General features: G+C 44.4%; 1 protein-coding gene across 3 annotated transcripts in view; it reads left to right on the top strand.

Moving 5' to 3' along the window:
- Window positions 1-19830, top strand: part of Rcan2 (regulator of calcineurin 2) — a 235339-nt gene extending 215509 nt beyond the window's left edge. For all 3 annotated transcript variants that reach the window (XM_057751776.1, XM_057751777.1, XM_057751778.1), the window contains 2 exons: window positions 852-1023; window positions 19420-19830. In XM_057751776.1, the coding sequence (XP_057607759.1) occupies window positions 852-1023; window positions 19420-19580 (333 nt within the window). In that variant the 3' untranslated portion in view covers window positions 19581-19830. The remainder of the gene's footprint in view (window positions 1-851; window positions 1024-19419) is intronic.
- Window positions 19831-20146: the final 316 nt, after the last annotated feature.

Here is a 20146-nt window from a genome sequence, read left to right as displayed (position 1 = left end):
GAGAGAGGGAGAGAGAGAGAGAGAGAGAGAGAGAGAGAGAGAGAGAGAGAGAGAAAAAATTTTAAAAAGGAAGATTGATGATCTGTCACCAAATAATGAGTCTTTAAAATGTAATAGAAAGCTGGAAACATGGACACAAAAGCTCATCTGCTCAATGGTTCCATTCTTATAGAATGGGTGAGCCCACAGATGTAGACACGGCCTGACCACCATCAGGGGATAGTAGGAGACCACAGGGTAGTCTTTACTTAAGGGGTGTGTAGTTATTCTTAGGGCAATGGGAAGGTTAAGGCTGTGGTTTTCAACCTTCCTAATGCTGTGACCCTTTAATACAGTTCCTAGGGTTGTGGTGACTACTGATCATAAAATTATTTTCTTTGCTACTTCACAACTGTGATTTTGCTATTAATATAAATTATAATGTAGATATCTGTGTTTTCTGATGATCTTAAGTGACTCTTATGAAAGTGTCATTCAACTCCCAAAAGGGGGTGCAGGGCACAGGTTAAGAACATCTGAGTTGGGAGCTGAGGCAGTGTATAATGGACACAAACAAAAGAAAACAAAACCAGGAACTGGGGGAGGGAGATGGTCCCCGAGGAAGGGCACCATGTACATCCTCCTGAGCGCTCACAGCCTACTGCCAGGACAGGGCTCTGCAACACGTTTCGGGAGCCCTCAAGGCGACCCTGGTGCTTAGCAAAGGAGGGTAACTGCTGTGTTGAGAACCAGCTCAGAAAATAAGCTCATGGAGTGCAGCTAGGCAGGACCGCCACTGAAGTCTGGTCATCGGTAAAGCCCTACCAGCGGAAAGCACGGAAAATCACGTCTCGTTCTCCTCTGTTCGAAAGGTCCAGACCCCCGAGACAGACGGAGACAAACTGCATTTGGCACCCCCACAGCCTGCCAAACAGTTCCTCATCTCGCCCCCTTCGTCCCCTCCTGTGGGCTGGAAGCCCATCAGCGATGCCACGCCGGTCCTCAACTACGACCTTCTTTATGCCGTGGCCAAACTAGGACCAGGTGAGTGTGGGGCCCTTTGTAAAACTAAGCATTTGTCAGCAAGTTAGAACTGCCAAACAAAAATGAGCGTTTCCCAATCCCATCCTGCATTTCTAATGGAGTCCTTGCTCCCCGTGGACAGTGGGAGGGGGGATGATGGATGGGAATGCAGTGCCCAGCTCTGCACCTTCTGCAGAGCAATGCAGAAGAAGGGGCTGCACTAAGAAAACTCTGGTTCTGGGTTGCAGTGCAGGACTTTAATGCAGAGGCAGCACCCAGTCCTGGGATTTCTCTGTGCATCCTGAGGTCTGCAGAGAAAGATGTTCTCTCGGCTGGCAAGAGGCTACCATGCTGCTTTACCAGTTTTATTACCGCTACAGATATCAGTGTGCACCCTGGCATCCTCTGCGTGGAGACATCCTCCTTATCAAAATGAAGCTCCAAGTCCTGCAGGAAGTCAGTGATAGCAGCCTCTCTCCATATTCTCTCTCTCTCTCTCTCTCTCTCTCTCTCTCTCTCTCTCTCTCTCACACACACACACACACACACACACACACACACATACACACAGAGAGAGGGAGGGAGAGAGAGAGAGAGAGAGAGAGAGAGAGAGAGAGAGAGAGAGAGAGAGAGAGAGAGAATGTCCTCTTTGTTCCAAGGTTGATATATTTCAGCTTATCTGCTCATTCCAGTCACTGGTATTTGCTGCCATATACTTTCCCTCTCCTCTCTGGACAGATGTTTGAACTCCTCTCTGGACAGATGTTTGAATTATTCCCAAGTTTTTGCATTACCATCAAAGCTGCTGTTATCATTCTCGTATATATCTCTTTCTGCACTTGGCTGATGTTATTTCAGATTTTACACCCAGTGGTGATACCATCTCCAATTTCAGTTGGCGAAGCGTCTTTGTACTCCAAATGACTTTTCCTTGTCTTCTACAAGGAGAGGAAATAATTGGAATGGGAGGGGCTAAAACTAGCACTGTAGAGATGAGGGATGAAGACGGGCTAGTAAGTCAGCTCTTTGTGCTGGCGGTTCTTCCAGGGTGACCTGGACTTTGAAAACACAACCCCTAAGAGAGGTAAAGTTCAGAAACCTCCCATTTGATCCAGATTCACCTATCCCAGAAACCCAGATTCTCATAGATGCCATACTTTGTCAACCATGGGAATGAGAGTGAGCAACGGTCCTTGTTTGCCAAGGATAGAAAGATGCCTGGGATGTGGGATTTCCGTGCTAAACCCAGGAAATTCCCAAGAAAAAATGACCAGCCTACTGTGTTCTCAGATGAAGATGGGGGCTGATTTGATTGAATCATTCTCTGTGAAAATGACTGCCCATTGGGTGTGGGGCCTGCCTCAGAAGGAAGCTTCTCCTGGAGGACCAGTGAGCCACTTAGCTTCTGGGGCCTTAGAAATGGCGCTGATTTCACCCTCAGAGAGCCACTGTGGGAAGCAGCGGGTGTGTAGGATGGGCTGGTGAACAAGGGGATGGATTTGTGAGTGTCTGGTTCACTTGTTAGTGTCCTGGATCTACACAGTGTCCACCCAAGGAGGGCCATGGCTGTGGAGGGCAGTAGCATGGCAACATATGCAAAGTCAGGTCTGCTCAAGTCAGGCCCTGGAAAGTCATTACCCTTCACAGCAGGAAGCCTCTCCAGCCCAAGGGATCCTGCGGGGTGCCAGCTTAACTCAGCATGAGCAATCACAGGATTGACCAGGCTGGATAATTGCTCTGCATATTAGCAAATCGTACTTCCTGTAGAATCACCAAGACCCAGGCTGGTTGACTGGTTGACTTGTATCTTACAGGACTGGAGACTGGGGGCCCCCTGAGGTGAGAACATAAATTGCTGAGAACACACTCAGGGTTGAGCTCATCGTCCTTCACTTACATCATCCTACAACACTCTCTCTCTCTCTCTCTCTCTCTCTCTCTCTCTCTCTCTGTGTGTGTGTGTGTGTGTGTGTGTGTGTGTGTGTGTGTGTGTACTGCTCTTTAGGTACCATCTGCCTTTTCTGCTTTCAGATTTGTTTGTTTGTTTGTTGAGAAAGGATCTCACCAGGCCTGTAGCTCACCAAGTAACTAAGCTGACTGACTGACCAGCGAGTCTCAGGGATCCATCTGTCCCTACCTCCCCAGCACTGAGATTACACACGTGCACCACCATGCCCACATGTGTCCTGGAGATCAGATACTCATGTTTACACGGCAAGCGTTGAGCATATTCCATCCTGGTCTTTCCTCTTTACCGAAGCGACCCCTTGGTATAAAATGTACTGAGATCACAGCTCGATTGTTCTGTGCTCCACCTACTTGGGGCTGATAATCCAGTGAAATTCTAGAAATTCTAGTCACTTTTTGTTTTTATCAGGGATGTGAACTTTTATTTGGAGTCAGTGCCAACAGAGAGTGGTACAGAGGGGTGAGGGCCAGATGCAGTCACCTTTACTGGTTCACAGCCCAGGGTCTGGAAGTGATTCTCAAGGACAAGTGTGACCTAAAAGATATAAAGAAGGGACACCGGGAGAAAGGATTGGGCCCTGGAAGGGATACTTATAGAACCTGCCTCAGAGGAGGTCGGGAGGAAATGACCTCAGACAGTCAGGAAAGGAGGGTCATTTTTGTGAGAGTTGAGCAAAAGCTATTGACAGCATTCACATGCAGGGTAACCTATGACCTTCACCTTCCTGCCTCACATAAATGTACCTCATCCCATTTTGCAAGTGTCCTGGAGCTAATGTCACCCCATGTCACAGACTACAGGACAGTGCTGTGGGAAAACAGATGGGCTTCCCCAGGGTGGTGCAGCTGGATGGTTTCCGAGCCTCTTCTGATTCCGGGAAGTGAAGCTCCGCCCCGTGGCCAGATTCTCTTCTGTTATGGAGTATTGACAACTTTAGGCCTGTTGTACTTGAGAGCACTGGGTAACTTCTGTTCTAACCCTGAGCTGGTGGTGATCTTCAACACCACGCCAGCCTTTCAGAAAGCCTGACCCAGTGTGCAGAGTGCACAACGATGGGCCCATTCATGGCCATGTGCAATAGCAAATGCCAAGGTTGCCAGTATCCAGGGTTCCCTCCTCTACAAGGACAAACTGGTATTGTCCTTGGAACATCTGCCACCTGGATGGGTTTGGGGGACATAATTGTCTGCATTCCTTGCCAGTAGTTTGAGGCCGTTTCTCTTTGCTTCCACATCCGTGTGGATAAATGACTTGTATCCAATAATGAAGCCGAAAATATCACAGAGGTCATATTAGAGGCCATGAATATCACTTCTCTGTTGCTGAAACAGAACACCCAAGACTCAATGATTTATAGAAAGAAAGAGGTTTGTTTCAGCTAGTGGTTCTGGAAGCTAGGAAGTCCAAGGACCTAATGTCAGCATCTGCTCAGTTCATGTGTCACCCAGATGACACAGGCAGCCAGGTGTGGGAGAGCTATCCTTTATTCCTAGGCTTTGGGAGACAGAGGCAGAAGGATCTCTCTGAGTTTGAGCCAGCCTAGTCTACAGAGCAAGTTCCTGGCCTATATTCTTTCATATCTATAAAGTGAGACCCTGTCTTTAAAACAAAAACAAACCCACAGAGGCTATGAGTTTGGGGCATGTTGTGTAACAGCCCACACTGTGGTAGCTGATCTAAGTCTCACGGAAATGAGACCAGCATTAGTCCATTCATTGGTACTCAGTCATCATCACCCAAACTCTTCCCAACACTGCTGCACTGATCCAATGTGTGACTGTGCTATAGCACAGGCTATCTCAGGCACAACATAGAGGGATCAAGACTACATACTCCCTCCATTTTCCCCTTACCTACATACCTGTCCTATCCCCCAACAAGGTGTCATAGAAGAGTAGATAGGTAGGATAGATAGATAGATAGATAGATAGATAGATAGATAGATAGATAGATAGATGATAGTAGATAGATAGATAGATAGATAGATAGATAGATAGATAGATGATAGTAGATAGATAGATAGATAGATAGATAGATAGATAGATAGACACAGACATACAGAGAGACAAATAATAAAAAGATAGAAAGACAGACACAGACAGACATACAGATGATAGATAGATGATAGATAGATAGATAGATAGATAGATAGATAGATAGATAGATACAGATGATAGATAGATAGATAGATAGATAGATAGATAGATAGATAGATAGATAGAGACAGATGATAGAAGGATGGATAGATAGACAGATACAGACAGACAGATAGATAGATAGTAGATAGATACAGACAGACAATAGATAGATAGATAGATAGATAGATAGATAGATAGATAGATAGATAGATAGATAGAGTAGACAGTAGTTGTTTTCCTTGCACACATACTCACTTCTCTTTGTGGACATTCCCTGTTGTTCAGCTTTGAATCTTCCCTGACTTTGAAAAAGGAATGTTTATGCTTTATTAACGTTGGTATTCTCAGCTCCCGGTTGTACCTGGCACTTAGTGGATACTCAATAAATATCAGATAGCTGAATGAATAAATAAATCAATGCCTCAGATATTAGGCTGCCTAGAGATGGTGTCTTCAGCAGCAAATTGCTGCTTTCTGTGGCTCTAGCCAGACTGAGTCAGATAGCAGTCAATTACTGTTTGCAGTAACAAAAGGACTTCCAGCATTGCCATTAAAAATGATTTCATAAAGTTCATTTCTTTAATCCTTTCACAGTGTCATTTCAGGGACAAATTATAACTCAATTCCTGAGTTCCAGGTTATTTTTAATATAATATTTTTATTAATTCTTCGAGAATTTCATACAAAGTATTCTGATCATGTTCACCCCCACTCCTCTTCATAACCCTGCCCAGACCCTCCCTCTTCCTCCCCACCCATTCCAACATTGTAGACCTTTCTTTTAATAACCCACAGAGTTACATTGTGGGCTGTCCATATACTCATGGATATGCGGCTCTCTTTTGCCACATAAACCGCCTACCAGGGCCCACACCCTTAAAGGAAACAAAGTCACACCACCCCAGAGGCCAACGATTCATAGCTTCCTCGTCCTGGCTGGGTGTCCCTGAGCTTCTTTCCTCTTCTTTCTCCAATGTTGCCTGGCTTGGTCCTGTGAAGTCAGCTACAGCTACTGTGAGCTCATGAGGGCAGAGGTTAAGTAATATCCAGAAGACACCTGTCACTCCATCCTTCCCACCTCTCACTCTTATAATCTTTCTACCTTCTTCCCCCCAATGATCCCCAAATTCTGGGAAAGGGGGTATGGATAGATATCCCTGTGGCTGAGCATGCCACAGACATTGACTCTCTGTACTTTGATAACTTTTAAGTTTCTCCATCAGCTACCATCCACTGCACATACCCCAGGTTTTTGGGGGGCCTGTAGCACAGAATTTTCTCCCTTCTTCTTTGTTCATGGGGTCTTTACAGTCTCTATGAAATGAGGGCCTTCTGTGCTTCTGATCCAGAGGCAGTAACATGGGTTCTGACCCGGAGGTGAATTAATGAACTAACACTATCCATTTCTGTGTGTTTTATAATATCTGTTATTACTAATTTGAGAAGCAGTACAGGGTTCTGTTCTTTTCATAATGTAGTAGGAAAGAGAGGGAAAATAAAATCACAAACCCAACAAAAACAGTGGACAGAAATGGCAAAGAGAGGGCCTGCCACCAAGCTAAATAGGAGGAGGGTCTGAGCAGATACCAAGTGCCAGCCCTTTGTTCTGCTCTCTGGAGGGCGCAGAAGGTCATGCTCATTGCCACTGAGAATGCCTGCAGGGAGAGAGGAAAACATTGTCTATTTCCTTCTCCCCTCCTGCTATTTTTAGCTCTGCTTAGCGAGATCAATTTTAGTTAACTGCAGAGGAGGGTTTTAAATGGTACTTCAGTTTCAAGTTGCCCAAGTCAGCTATATTTAGATCCCCCCACCCCCCCGGATTCTACTCTATCAAAACATGTCATAGTAAAGAATCTCTGCTGTGGTGGCTTGCTTAGCATCCTGTTTCCCTCAAGTGGAAAGTATCTGCCACTAATTAATGTAACTCACAAGGAAGACATGTCTATTCCCAGCTCTGATTCAGTGGTAAGGACATACTCTTTTTCAAATATATATGAGCACCTATATTTGGGGTGTATGGCATGAATATTGCATGAAGACTCACTGCATATTTCAAGATGGCTATACTCTGATCACAGGCATGAACTACATCAGCAGCAGTCAGCATCCCCCGTTCCCAGTCAGCATGGTCTCCAACCATGGCTCTGCACACAGGGGATCTGCAGCACTCACCCTCCAACAGGTATCCATCAGCTTCTGTGTCCTCTCCAGGACTTTACCCTGAAGGGCCACACATGTAAAGGAGCCCTTCCTTCTCCACATGCTCCCTGGGTGTATCTTCAGTCCTGCGAGTGGCAACATAAAACCCTCCCGGACTTATTTCATCTGTACTTCCTCCTCCATCTTTGTACCATAAATTTGGGCCCTCGGTCTATGGATACTTCCTGTGAAGTTCCCTGGGTCCTACGGGTCTCAGGAGGGACCAAAGATAAATGGCCACCACGATTCAGCATGAAGGAGAACCCTCTGAAAGGGGTAGACAGCTCTTGTGATAAATTCCCTGGGAATTCTTCTTCTTTTTTGTTCTTTCACCATCTTCAGAAATGGGACAGGCAGGGAGAATGCTCGCCATCTAGGTGAGTGGTGGTTTCCTATCACGAGTTGCTATTATACCTACCTCTGCTGGGAAGTCACTCGGCACCACCGTTGCACAGTAACAGTGACACAGTGGTACCCAGCCTGAACTGGAGCACTCTGCTCTTCTCCAGGGCTGACCGACATTAAGCATAAACCTGTGTAAACATCGAGGAATCAGAGAAACCCTCTGAAATGCTTCTGTAATTCCTGTCCTCCCGACCATTCCTTAAACGTGTGTTCTTTGCCTACTCTTGTGTTATCTTGTGAATCAGACAGTGAGATGGCTCAGCAGATAGAAGCCTTTGCTACCAAGCCTGATGACCCGAGTTCAATCCCCAGGTCCATGGTGAAAGGAGAGAACTGTCCTCTGGAAGCAGTCTTCTGATGCGTGCACATCTACATATATACACAAAATAAATTCATGTATGTTTAAAAAAAAACAATTTAAACCTTGTAAATAGGCAGCTTCTCAATAACTGTGATCTTTAAGTGTTCAGTGCCCACCCCTCAGAGTGGCTGGTCTCTTCCAGCTATAAAGAATATCTACCATGAAGTTAGACCTTCCTCTTGCTTTGAGATATTGGCAAAAACTCAAGGTATGAGTTTGACTCTAGATTGTATCTTCTGTGTTCTCTATGACCTGAAGCAAGTTCCTTACCCTCCTGCCCCGTTAGTCATGATGTCACAACGCTGTATAGTAGTATTATTCTTTAAAAGTGACTTATACAGAGACTTAGCCCTGGTCTGGAATGGAGTAAATGCTCAATAGCAGGGCTATTACTGAGTTTAAGGAGGAAGCCAGCTTTCTGTGACCTACAGTAAGTGAAGCAGATTCCTGCTCTAAACAGTGTTTCAGCACAAGTGAGAAAGCTAGAACAAAAGTCACACCGTAGAGGAACATTCATGGGTGAGTTTGTGACCACAGATTCAGTAGGAAGGGACTCAAGGCACAGGTGTGAGAATACACACACGACTTACAGGAAGCTCTGGGTACAACCCAAAGGGAGTCAGCACTGATCAAAGAGGAGACCCAGCTGCTCTCAGAATGAGAGGAAAAGCAAGATACTGTTGATCATTTGGCATCTCCTCTTCTTCCTCTATCATCATCATCATCACCATCATTACCATCAATTATCATCATCTTTTCTAAAGAACCCCAGGAACTTGGGCTGCTTCAAATACTGGAAGAGTACCAGAGGGGGTCAGAGAACATGCGCCATTCTTTAACCAGGATAAACTATCTGTCCCATCAGCCAGCTATCAAATAATGACACAGAGGCTTGTTATTAATTATGAAAGCTCAGCTTTAGCTTAGGTTTATCCCAGTAGCTCTTATAACTTAAATCACCCATTTATATTAATCTTTGTTTTGTCTCCTGGCTTTTTACCTTATCTCCATATTGGCCATCCTGCTTCCTCCATGCATCTCACTTCCCCTTAGCACCTAGATTAATCTTCTTTCTTTCTCTGTCCAGAAGTTGCACCTATAGATTAGCTATTGGATGTTCAGCTTTTTATTACACCAATCACAATACACCTTCACACAGTGTACAAACATCCCACAACATTTTCTCCTTTTGTCTAAATAAAAAGGAAAGGTTTTAACTCTGCCAAAGTAAAATTATATACAATAAGAACAATTCCAAGTAAGAAGTATATTCACAATGTTTAGTCCATATATATTTGGCAATTTCAGAAAAAGCACTGTATTATATATCCTATCTTAGTGAGTTCGAAGTTTTATACCTAAACCATTTTTAATCATAACTTTTATTTCATCCAAAAAAATATCTTTTTAGACCTCAAACCATTTTCTTGGATAAGAATTTAAGCTTTTGCATCTCTTAAATTTATACACGTTATAACTCTTTTGTGAGTTTCTTTACTGAATTTGACAAGACAAACTGTACTATAACTATCTTATCTTCAACTCCATCAGAGACCCAAGAAGGATATAATATTACTGATTAAATAGGAAGTGCAGATCAAGAAATTTCCAAAACTAAGAAATGGCAGAGACATCTGGATGCCTGGACAATAACCCCATGGTTCTCTAGAATGTTGGAGTATCCATTTTTTGATCTACAGGCCTAGAGTATCTGGCAGACTTTTCTGTGAAGCAAGAATTTTGAAGGACTGTCCTACCTTGTCTTGGCAATGTTTGGCAGTTGTCTTCTTTTGTGTCCTGCTTGTCCAATTTGAACAGCATACTATCAGAAGTCAAGACAAGGGTAGTTTCTTTTCCCAGTGGCTATCTTTGGCACAAATAAAAACAAACTTCACATGGAGGCTTTTCAATGTGCATTATCTTTTCAAAGTAAATGGATGCTGTCAGAAGCAGATGTGTCTACCTGTCATGAAAAGCCTTATGTTATTAAAACATTTTAGATGCCTTATTCTGTAGGTCTCTGAAGCATTTGAAGGCCTCCTATCTATCTAAAGTATATGTCTGTTTAATATTGAAAACATACCTGTATGATTACAAGTTTGGTTGACTATTAACCTACATTTCTTAATTATCCTAAACAGTTTGTAATAATAGCCTTTAGGGACTAGAACTTTATATTGTATTTTTAAATAGACTCTACAATTCCTTAAACAACAATAGAAGCATATATACAGTATAACAAAAATAACCTTACGTTTGCATCAATATATAAAAATCCATACTAATATAAACTATTTAAGACTAGTGGTTATTTAAAAGTAGACTCAATCCACCCTTTTATCCCATCATTTCTATACTACATCCCCCTTTCTCTTTCTGAAAAAGATCCCTGAATCTAATTTCCTTTCTTCAGCTTTTTTCCTGACCATGACCAATAATAACTTGTAACCAATCCCCTAAATAATGACAAACATACATAACCCACAGGATGATCAAAAAACACCCACCCTACCTCTTGGAAATATGAGAAGTGTTCTCTAGATTGTTTCCTATTGTTTGGAGGCAATGACATCCTTATGGTACTATGAGAAAATTGGGATAATGATCAAGTCTTGGGAGAGCTATTTGTATTAGTTTTTATTTAGTCTCTGTGTGATGTGCAAGTGTAGAGCTTCTCTGAAGTCTTGGCTGGATAGTTTGTGAGTATAGACCATCTCAACGAGAAGCTTTGCTGTTGTTCTGGATGCATACTTTTAAGGAAACTGTAACAGAGGCATTCTAAGATGCTGGATCTCCTGGACTCCTTGTCTTCATTAGTGTTGATCCTTTTTTTTCTGAAAATACAAACTTTCAAAGGCAACATACATATCAGCATTAACACAAATATGGAATGCACAGTATGTACAAGTCAGCTAAAGATTATTTTTTTATTCATGCTTGAGCAGGCAAAAGGCATCTGTGAGCTTACAAGATATTTGGACTGTATAATCAAACCTCTATCCATGACATATGAAAGGATGGCATATAATAATAAGTGGTGAAGATTCTGTAGCCAACAAGATTTATCATATTTCATCCAGTCTCAGAGCTGTTCCCTTGTTGAGGGATCAGCATATAGATCACCTATCCTGTGGTCTTTCTTGGCTTTTTACCTCATGTCTGAAGCCAATATCCTTAGGAGGTCTTCCCCAATTAAATATGATCTTTATTAATTTTGAAGAGAACCATAACTTTTTGTTTCCTGTGGAAACAAAGGCACAACTTCTCCCCAACACAATGTATTTTTCTGACTTCCATTTTGAAGTTAAGACACTCTTAAAATCTACAGGTTGGTTTAATTTAGTTTTCATACTCCAGTGTCTCTCAGTAGCTGTTGTTTTTGTATATTAGCATTTTAAAAGTTCAGAGTCAACAAAGTATCATACAGAATTCAGATGCCTTGTGTATTTTCCATCCTTATGTGGCTTATTCTTGCTAAATTACTTTACTCTTTCTTTAAAGACTTTACTATTATTATTATTAAACTATTTACTTTTTCTATGACTGTCTATACCCAGTTTATTTTTCTTTATGTAGTACCTAAGTACTTTTTAAAAACACACTGTAACTGGTTCACCTGTTCAGAAGTTTTATTAGCCTTGACCATGTGTGTGTGTGCGTGTATGTGTGTGTGTGTATCTTCAGCCTCCTCTGACTGCATAGGCCAAATCTTAAACTGCTAGGCTACCTCAGTGTGGCTCTGCTTAGCATATGGCATACTTATTGTTGGCTCTGTCCCTCTCAGTTTCCTGAGAGCTTAATTTCATGTTGATGGGTACTGCCCAGGACTGGGAGCCATATTCCCACACCCCAGCTCTGGGAATTTTCTATGTATTCATGAAGCAGGAGTTTGTACCCAGTGCTGGCTACTCAAGTGCTCAGCTATACAGAAGAGCCTTTTAAAAGAGTCAAACCTACCCAAGAGACTGCTTTCTCAGGCCCATCTCAGGATATTTGAGGTCCATGTTGGATGCCACAGGAGTTTGTTGGCCTTCTATCCTGCTACAGTGGTTCCCAGATGCCTCAGGTGTATACTGGACTTTACACGGGTAATTATTAACAGCTCAGTGGCCTCTATAAATCAATCGTATATTTTATTGAGCATTAACTAGTAGATACCCACTCAGTCTACATCCTGACATCAGTAATGTGGAGCACAAATATCACCAGAGGGGCTAGAGAGATGACTCAGTGGGTAAGAGCCCTTGCTCTTAAAGCATGAGGAATTCAGCTCAAATCTCCAACTGGACCTGGGTCAGTACTGAGAAGGTAGAAAAGGGCAGATCTTGCGAGCTTGGTGACTGGCTAGCTTTTCTGAAACTGGCTAGCTTCTGGTTCCATGAGAGACTCTATATTAAGACAATACCAAAGGGAGTGATGAACAAACAACACACACACATACACACACACACTCACACTCTCACACACACACACAGTAAGCAACTATCACTTGAATGGGATAATTATGGATAACACAAAAGATAATACATTTAAGTGTTAGAATTGAGTATTTCTGACCATCTCAAAAAAATTCAAGATCTCATTAAAATAACAACTTGTAGTTTTCTGTCCCTTAGACATAGAAGTGTAGATAGGGAGAGAGAGGGGAGAAAGATTTACCAATGACAATTCAGAAAATGGAAAGTGTTGACTAGGGGAAAGGGTGGGTCTGTCTTCAGGACTAGGTTTCATGGTGCCCAGCTACACACTCGTCTTTGGGACCCAGCCTGGGCTTTGCCTTTTAGGTTTCTTTGAGAACCACTGAGTCAAAACCCTTCGCGTTTGCTTCACTGCTTGATTTGTTTAAATGCTGTATGATTAGTTCATTATACTGGAAACCAGAGATTATTTGAGCAACACTGGCCACAGTTACATTCTCCCAAGTAATTAATACCATGCATTCTGGGAGAGCTTTATACAGTCGGCATGAATTTACTTCACTTCATCCAAGGAACATAGGCACTAACCCCCTGGCACTGATGATTCTCGGAACTGCTACACAGCTTCCTCTGAGTCACATTATTAGCATGTGACAAGGCAGCGTCCCCATCTGTTTCAGGAAGATTTAGTTGCTGTGGTGAGAAAAGCAACAGGAAGTGCTCCAGGTGGTGGGAAGTGCATCCCAGATGGGGTCTTTGCCTCGCAGAGGTTGGCAGGAACACGTGTGGAAATGCTACAGAGTTGTGTTGAGGAAGACCCCGGGACTGTCCACTTGTGGTGGTTGATGGGACAGGTGCCCAACTTAAGGATTTTCACCTAGAAGCCTGGAGGACTGGTAGAGAAAGCCTTGAGGACACACACACACACACACGCCACAAGCATGTACGCATGCACACACAAGTGGTAGAAAGGAAACAGAGACAAGGCAAAGACAGAGTCCATGTTATATCTAACATGTGAGCAAAGAAAGGAATAGGTGCTTATAGAGTTGTCAACCAGGGTGAGACCAGCCTGGAAATACACTCCTCCTACAAGGGGATCAGTGCTGAGAAGGAGAAATCCTGCAGAACAGCAGAAGGTGCAGCGGAAAAGGACTCCTACACTGTTAGACTTTGCTATATTTAAAAGCCCCTGGGGCAGGGATTCTATCTGTTCCCCATCATGACAAGGACTAGTCCCCAAAGCCTGAAGTCTCAGGAAGGTTTCTTTTTCCCCTTGCTGGAAAGGATTTTTCCTTTCTACGTATTAACACCTATACAGTCTTCTTGACCCTGCTTTAATGCACATGCGTGCAGCTCTGCACCATCTCCAGGCCCATGTGCCTCTACAAGAAGCCAGTGTTTACAAACTCTATAACCAGTGGAGGGGCTCGGTCACCACCTAAAGTCGAAGGTGGCATGATGGGGGCTTCCTGTGTCGTTTAGACTGGAAGACACAGCATCCCTAGAGGACTTGCTTACCAGTGACTGGAAGCATCTTGCCTGCAACACAGTCCTTCCCTTCAAATGTAGGAACTAGGACATTGTCACCAACCTGGCTCCACCCGCTCAAGAAGAGAGAGGACAGAATTTGGAATCTAATTTGAACAGCAGGCAAGCCTTGGTCAGTGTCCATTGCCTGAGTGGACATTTGATTCTTGCCCACAGTAGATTGTTTTTTATGTCTCAGCAGAGGTCAAGGGAAAACCCTCGCTGGTGCAGTTTTGATTGCTTTTGGTCCCGGCCTCCTTTCTGCACAAAGGGGACAGGACAAGCTAATGCAGACAAAGGAACGAACATGTGACAGATGAATGCTTTCCTTGTCCCATCAAAGAAACTAGTCTGAATGTCCTGTTCTCACTCTACCATGGCAAGACTGTCCCCACCCTGGGCAGATAAAGCTTGACGTGCTCTTTGTCCCCAGCTAAGCCCAGTTGTTCCCTTTGCATGGTGACAGCATTGACGTCAACCCTCACGGTGGAAGAATTAACTGAAGCCCGAAGGGGAAGAGAAGCCAAAAAAAGAAAAATTCAATCCAGTAAGGCCAAAGCCATTTCTTTTATTTTGTAGGCAGTCAGCAGATGTTAAGCTTTGTGGAATTTTGACAGTAGCAAAGTTTCCCAAAATAGCACAATGAGATGTCAGCCTTAGCAGAACCGCAGCCAGAATGCATCGCTTGCATAGTGCAGTCTGATTTGATAAACGTAACTGAAGATGCGCTGTACCCCACACTCAGAGGCTGCATCACTGTTTCATTGCAATTGAGGGGCGGGGGGAAGCAGAGGAGAGAAGAAGAGAGAGGCAGAATAGGGGAAGGACATGAAAAAGAAGAAGGAAAGGGAGGGTATAGGGAAGATTGGGAGGAAAGAAATTGAGAAGGAAGGAGAGAGGGAGGGAAAAGGGAAAATAGAGGAAAGGGGAAAAAGGAAAAGTATTCCCATGCATGGTAGAGTATTCTAGAAATACCAGCACTTCAGAGGCTAAGACAGAAGGATCACAAGTTTAAGGCCTGGGTTACATAGTAAGTTCCAGGACAGCCTGGGTAACATAATGGAGTTCCAGGCTAGCCTGGGTTACATAGTGAGTTCCAGGCCAGCCTGGGTTACACAGTCAGTTCCAGGACAGCCTGGGTAACATAGTGAGTTCCAGGCCAGCCTAGATTGCATAGTGAGTTTAAGACCACCCTGGGTTACATAGCGAGTTCAAGGCCAGCCTGGGTTACAGAAAGGCATCTTGTTTCCAGCAAGGGTAACTTTCTTGCCAAAAGATGAGGAAAGGGTCTGTGTTCATGCTGGCCTGCATCACCCACCGCTGTCTGTCACGTCAGCCTTAGGCGCCACAACCTTCACATTCACACGGATATTGCAGTTCCCTTCTGTGGTCTCACACAAACACATACACACATGCACATGCATTCACACACATGCTCCACCTCTTCACTCTCAAGAAGCAGAGCAGCACACAGGACCACTGTGGTTCTTAGGAGTTCCTCATACGGGCTTTTTGTAGCATGACATCCCAAAAGAAATCCTTTCTGCTAAAAAAGACTTTCATCTCATTGGAGGGCACAGGAATCACTTGCTTCTTTCTCTCTTGAAGAATACAAGAGGTACATGGGGCTATGAGGTGCACACGTGCATGTGCACATGCACACACACACCTCCACTACATCAGAACCATCAGCGTTGCTGTCCCCTGTTGGTGCGCATTTGTTATCTAAGAACCAGCAGTGCCCAGAGCTGCCACTAAGCTGCCCTGACTCAGCTTCTGAACCCCTCAGATAAAGCTGGTTTCAAGAGCCTTCTCCCCACCTTAGCAGTACCCAAACAGCTTCTACCTTAGAGCTTTGATTTTCTTTTGTCTTACATTGCTTACTATCATCGTGAGAAACACCGCTCATTACAATTCATTTTACCCATCATGAAACAGACCACAACAACACGCCTGCAGTGATTTCAAAGGGGGTTAAACCTTTGCTGGGTTAACTCTTGTTCTCCATCCCAGCTCACTACATAGCAAGAACGCCAAAGAGAGGCACCATGCTACTCATCCACATCAGCTGACTCGGATGGGGATGTAACACTGGATGCAGTCCTATCTTCCTGCAATCTCAGCACGTCTGACTCAGAGTTTTCATGCACTGCACAACGGTTCTACCTGCTTATAGCCCTTTGGCTTCCACAGCTCTCAGGGTCATAATTCTCTGTTTCCCGGACCATCCATTGTCATGACTTGGGAAAGCTCCTGCTGACACAGTGTGATGCTGATGGTGGGTGTCTGGTAAAGAGTTCCCTGACCCCTAGGCTGAGGAGACAGTTCAGTGAGTGAAGTACTGTCCATGCAAGTGTAAGGACCTGAGCTTGGATGCCTCCAGCCCACAGAAAGCCCTGATGTGTGTCCATAGTCCCAATATTCCTATGTCAAGATGGAAGCTAAAAACAGGGCATAACAAACAGGTATGGCCCAGCTAGCCTGGTATATCTAACAGCAAATAGACCCTCCTGGATGCCGACTAAGCAAGGACTAATGCCCAAGATTGACCTCTGACCTCCTCATCTGCTCCCACCGGAACACACAAACATGCATATGCATACAAACACATACATGCAACTTTTAAAAAGAATAAAACTTTTCAGACCCAATAAAAAGCAAAGTGTGGCTCCATTAGCTTTCTAGTCTGTGGAACCACAAAACGAAGGACTTTTGCAAGCAGACTTGTTGACAGACATTTCCGGAGGCTCTGAGATCAAGGTTTGCACAGAACCAAGGTTGGCTCTTCCCTAGCTTCAGGTCATTCCTTGCTTTGGACATCAGAGATCCATTCTCCACATGGTATTCTCTGTGTGAGTTTCCATGTCTCTCCAAACTTCTTCTTTTTTGTAAGGCTGTGGACACAGCGACCTCATTTTTAACATCTGTAAAAACCCTACTTTTAAATGTCACAGTCACAGGAACTAGAGGTTAGGACTTTGATGCCTTTGAGGGAGACAGTTCAACAAATAACAGTGACTGAGCGGTATGGCCTTCCTCTTCAGCACCGCTCGGGAGAGCTTTGATACCTCCTGCATCATCAGGGGCCCTCATCTTCAGTGTCAGCATCCTTGCAAGCTTTCTGCTCCATGATTGCTGCTTACTGTCATGTGCACAGTGGCACAAATGACTGACACCCTGCACCCTGTCATGGGGACAGACAGGACTTGCTCTAGTCATCAAGTAGAGGCTCTTTCCGTGCAGACCTAGGCCAGCAAGATTCCTGAATGTGTTGGTATTCCATGTTGGAAGGAGGGCACATTTTGGGAGGTGTCAGAGGGAGGTGAGAAAATGCCGAGTATTGCAGCCAGCAGGGTGGTGGAGGAATGTGAGCTTCATGATTAGGAGGTAGCAGGTAAGTCGGTCACTCTGCTACTAGGGCAGGTGAAAGAACATGGCCATGATTGGGAGGTAGCATGTAAGTCACTCTGACAAGGCACAAGGGGTGAGTTTGTGGGGGAAGACTGGTGAGTGATGACGTAGAATCTCCTGGACCAGTTCAAGGGCATCAAAACTTGATCTAGTCAGACTTGGGGAGCCGATAACCAAGTCTAGGAGGTACGATTGTCTGAAGTCTTTTTCTGTTGAGTCATGAAGGATGGGAAGGAAGGGGTGAGGTCTCAAGGGAAGGTGGAGATATTAACAGTTGTGAAGTTACAGCATAGACCCACTTTCTCTTGCTTCCGTACCTGAAGGTCTTTTTGGTTATACTGAACTATGCTGTTAAGGTATACGTATTGCTTAACAGCACTCTGTAGCCAACAATGGGGAAGACCACGAGAGATGCTCGGGGAACACCTACTGAGGTGATGTAAAGACAGACAGATACCTGGGAGTGATTTGATTGTAAAACAGGGTCTGGAAAGATGGCTCAGTTGCTAACATGCCTACCAGCACTTGACCATTGGCCCTGTGAATCACAGTTCCTAAGGAGGGAGTCATGATGGAGAAGGCTGACTCACCTCTTGGAGGTCAAGAACCAAAAAGAAAGAGGCAGGAGAAGCCAGAACTAGAATTCTCAGAACCCACATACAATAGGCTGGTCATTTACAACAAAGTACTGCAGGGGCCAGGGCTTGCTGGCCAGCTATGTGAGTCTTTACAGTGAGCTCCATGCCAATAAGAGACCCCATTTCAACACAGCCACAGCAGCAACAACAATAGCAAAATGTAGATTTACCTGAGGAATAGCAGTTAAGACTGTTCTATGGCTTCATATGTTCATCCACACATGTGCATCTGTGTGTGCCCACATACCTCCAATACACGCACACACACACACATACATAATGAGACTCTTGGATCTAGGGCCTTAATGATGATCTGCTAGTTACCACTGCAGACTCTGGACAAGCAATGTTCTACTCTTATTGTCCCTCCGAGCAGTTGTGGTCATGAGTATTATGTGTCTGGAGGAGAATTTAAAGACTAGCTTCTCCGAAAAGTATCTGACTCAAGATTACTCAGCTCTTAGCAGCATGACCGGGGATCAAATAGTAACAGATATGACTAACTGGCTGTTACCCAGCTCCGCATCACTGTAACAAATCACCTGAACTAATCAGTCAACAAAATTAGCTTTAGCTTATGGTTTCAAAACTTCTGGCCCATGTTCCCTTGGCCCTGTGTGGAGCACAGTTCCTAAGGAGGGAGTCATGATGGAGAAGACTGACTCACCTCTTGGCAGTCAAAAACCAAAAAGAAAGAGGCAGGAGAAGCCAGGGGTTCCATCGACTCCTTCTGTGAGACTCCAACTCATACCATTACCAAGAGCACTGCAAGCCAAGCCTTTGGAGCACACCGAAGAGCCAAAGCATCGTTTTGCCAAATGCATTTAGTCCTCACACTCTGACAAAATGGAAGTACCGTTTTGAAATTTACAGTCAAGCTTGCTGTGACCGAGAAAGGTTAAGTGGCTTACTTGGTGTTGGATGGCTGATAGTGGACAGATGGCAGATGGGTATTTGATAGATGGTAGACAGGACACAGTGACTGATAAGCCCTCATTCCATCCAGTGCCAGATCACAGGCTTTCCAACACACCTAAAAATGTTCTCCCTACTTCCTTTGCAAACCTGGCCAAGACAGCTTTTAAGAATCCTTCCCTTGCCTGGGTATGGTAGTGCATGTCTTTAATCCCAGCGCTCAGGAGGCCAAGTCATGCTGATCTCTGTGAATCTGAGGCCAGCATGGTCTACAGAGTGAGTTCCAGGACAGCTAGGGCTATATGGCTATATGAGACCCTGTCTCAAAAACAACAACAAAGCAAACCAAACAAATAACAACGTGAAAAACAAACCCCAACAACTAACCCAAAAGAATCCTTCCCTCTTCCTCACCTGATGTCTTGCTTTTCAGGAGAGAAGTATGAACTGCACGCGGGGACTGAGTCCACACCAAGTGTCGTGGTGCATGTGTGTGACAGCGACATGGAGGAAGAAGAGGATCCAAAGACTTCCCCAAAGCCAAAAATCATCCAAACCCGGCGTCCCGGCCTGCCGCCCTCCATGTCCAACTGAGCATGTCCATGATGACACGCGTCTCCACTCATCATGCTTTCCCCTGTTGTTTGTCCGAAACATTAATTGCCTTTAAGTCCCTGGGTGTTTGGTTGTTTGCGACTCCTTCCTTGTAATTAAGCCTCTTGGACAAAAGGGCTAGGAAAAGGTGACATGTCTCCCAATCGACTCACACCCATTAACTATAATCTATTACTTAGAAAGTTATAGAAAAAAGGTAGTATTTTCTTATTAAACAATCAGTACAGTATATCTCTGTTCTCTCATGTTGATCCAAGCCATTGACATCAGTAACAAATAGCAACTATGTTGTTTGTGAGCTGCTCCAGTTGTGCGATGTATGTGTGACTGTGTGTGTGTGTGTGTGTGTGTGTGTGTGGTGTTGTGTTTTTTTTTCCTGGCCACTTATATAGGACCATAAGTAAACTTGATTTTGACTGCATGGGATCCCCTATCTGGTCTCACCCAGTTCTCTGCATCCCGACATTCCCAGGATATGCACGATCACCAGCATTTATTTTTATGATTTGAGGGTACACCCCACCGCACGGAATCCCAGCCGTGTC

Source organism: Chionomys nivalis, chromosome 19, assembly GCF_950005125.1.
Source record: "Chionomys nivalis chromosome 19, mChiNiv1.1, whole genome shotgun sequence".
Taxonomy (NCBI): Eukaryota; Metazoa; Chordata; class Mammalia; order Rodentia; family Cricetidae; genus Chionomys; species Chionomys nivalis.
Note: the sequence above shows the minus strand (reverse complement) of the source record. Positions and strands in the feature narration are given on the sequence as shown.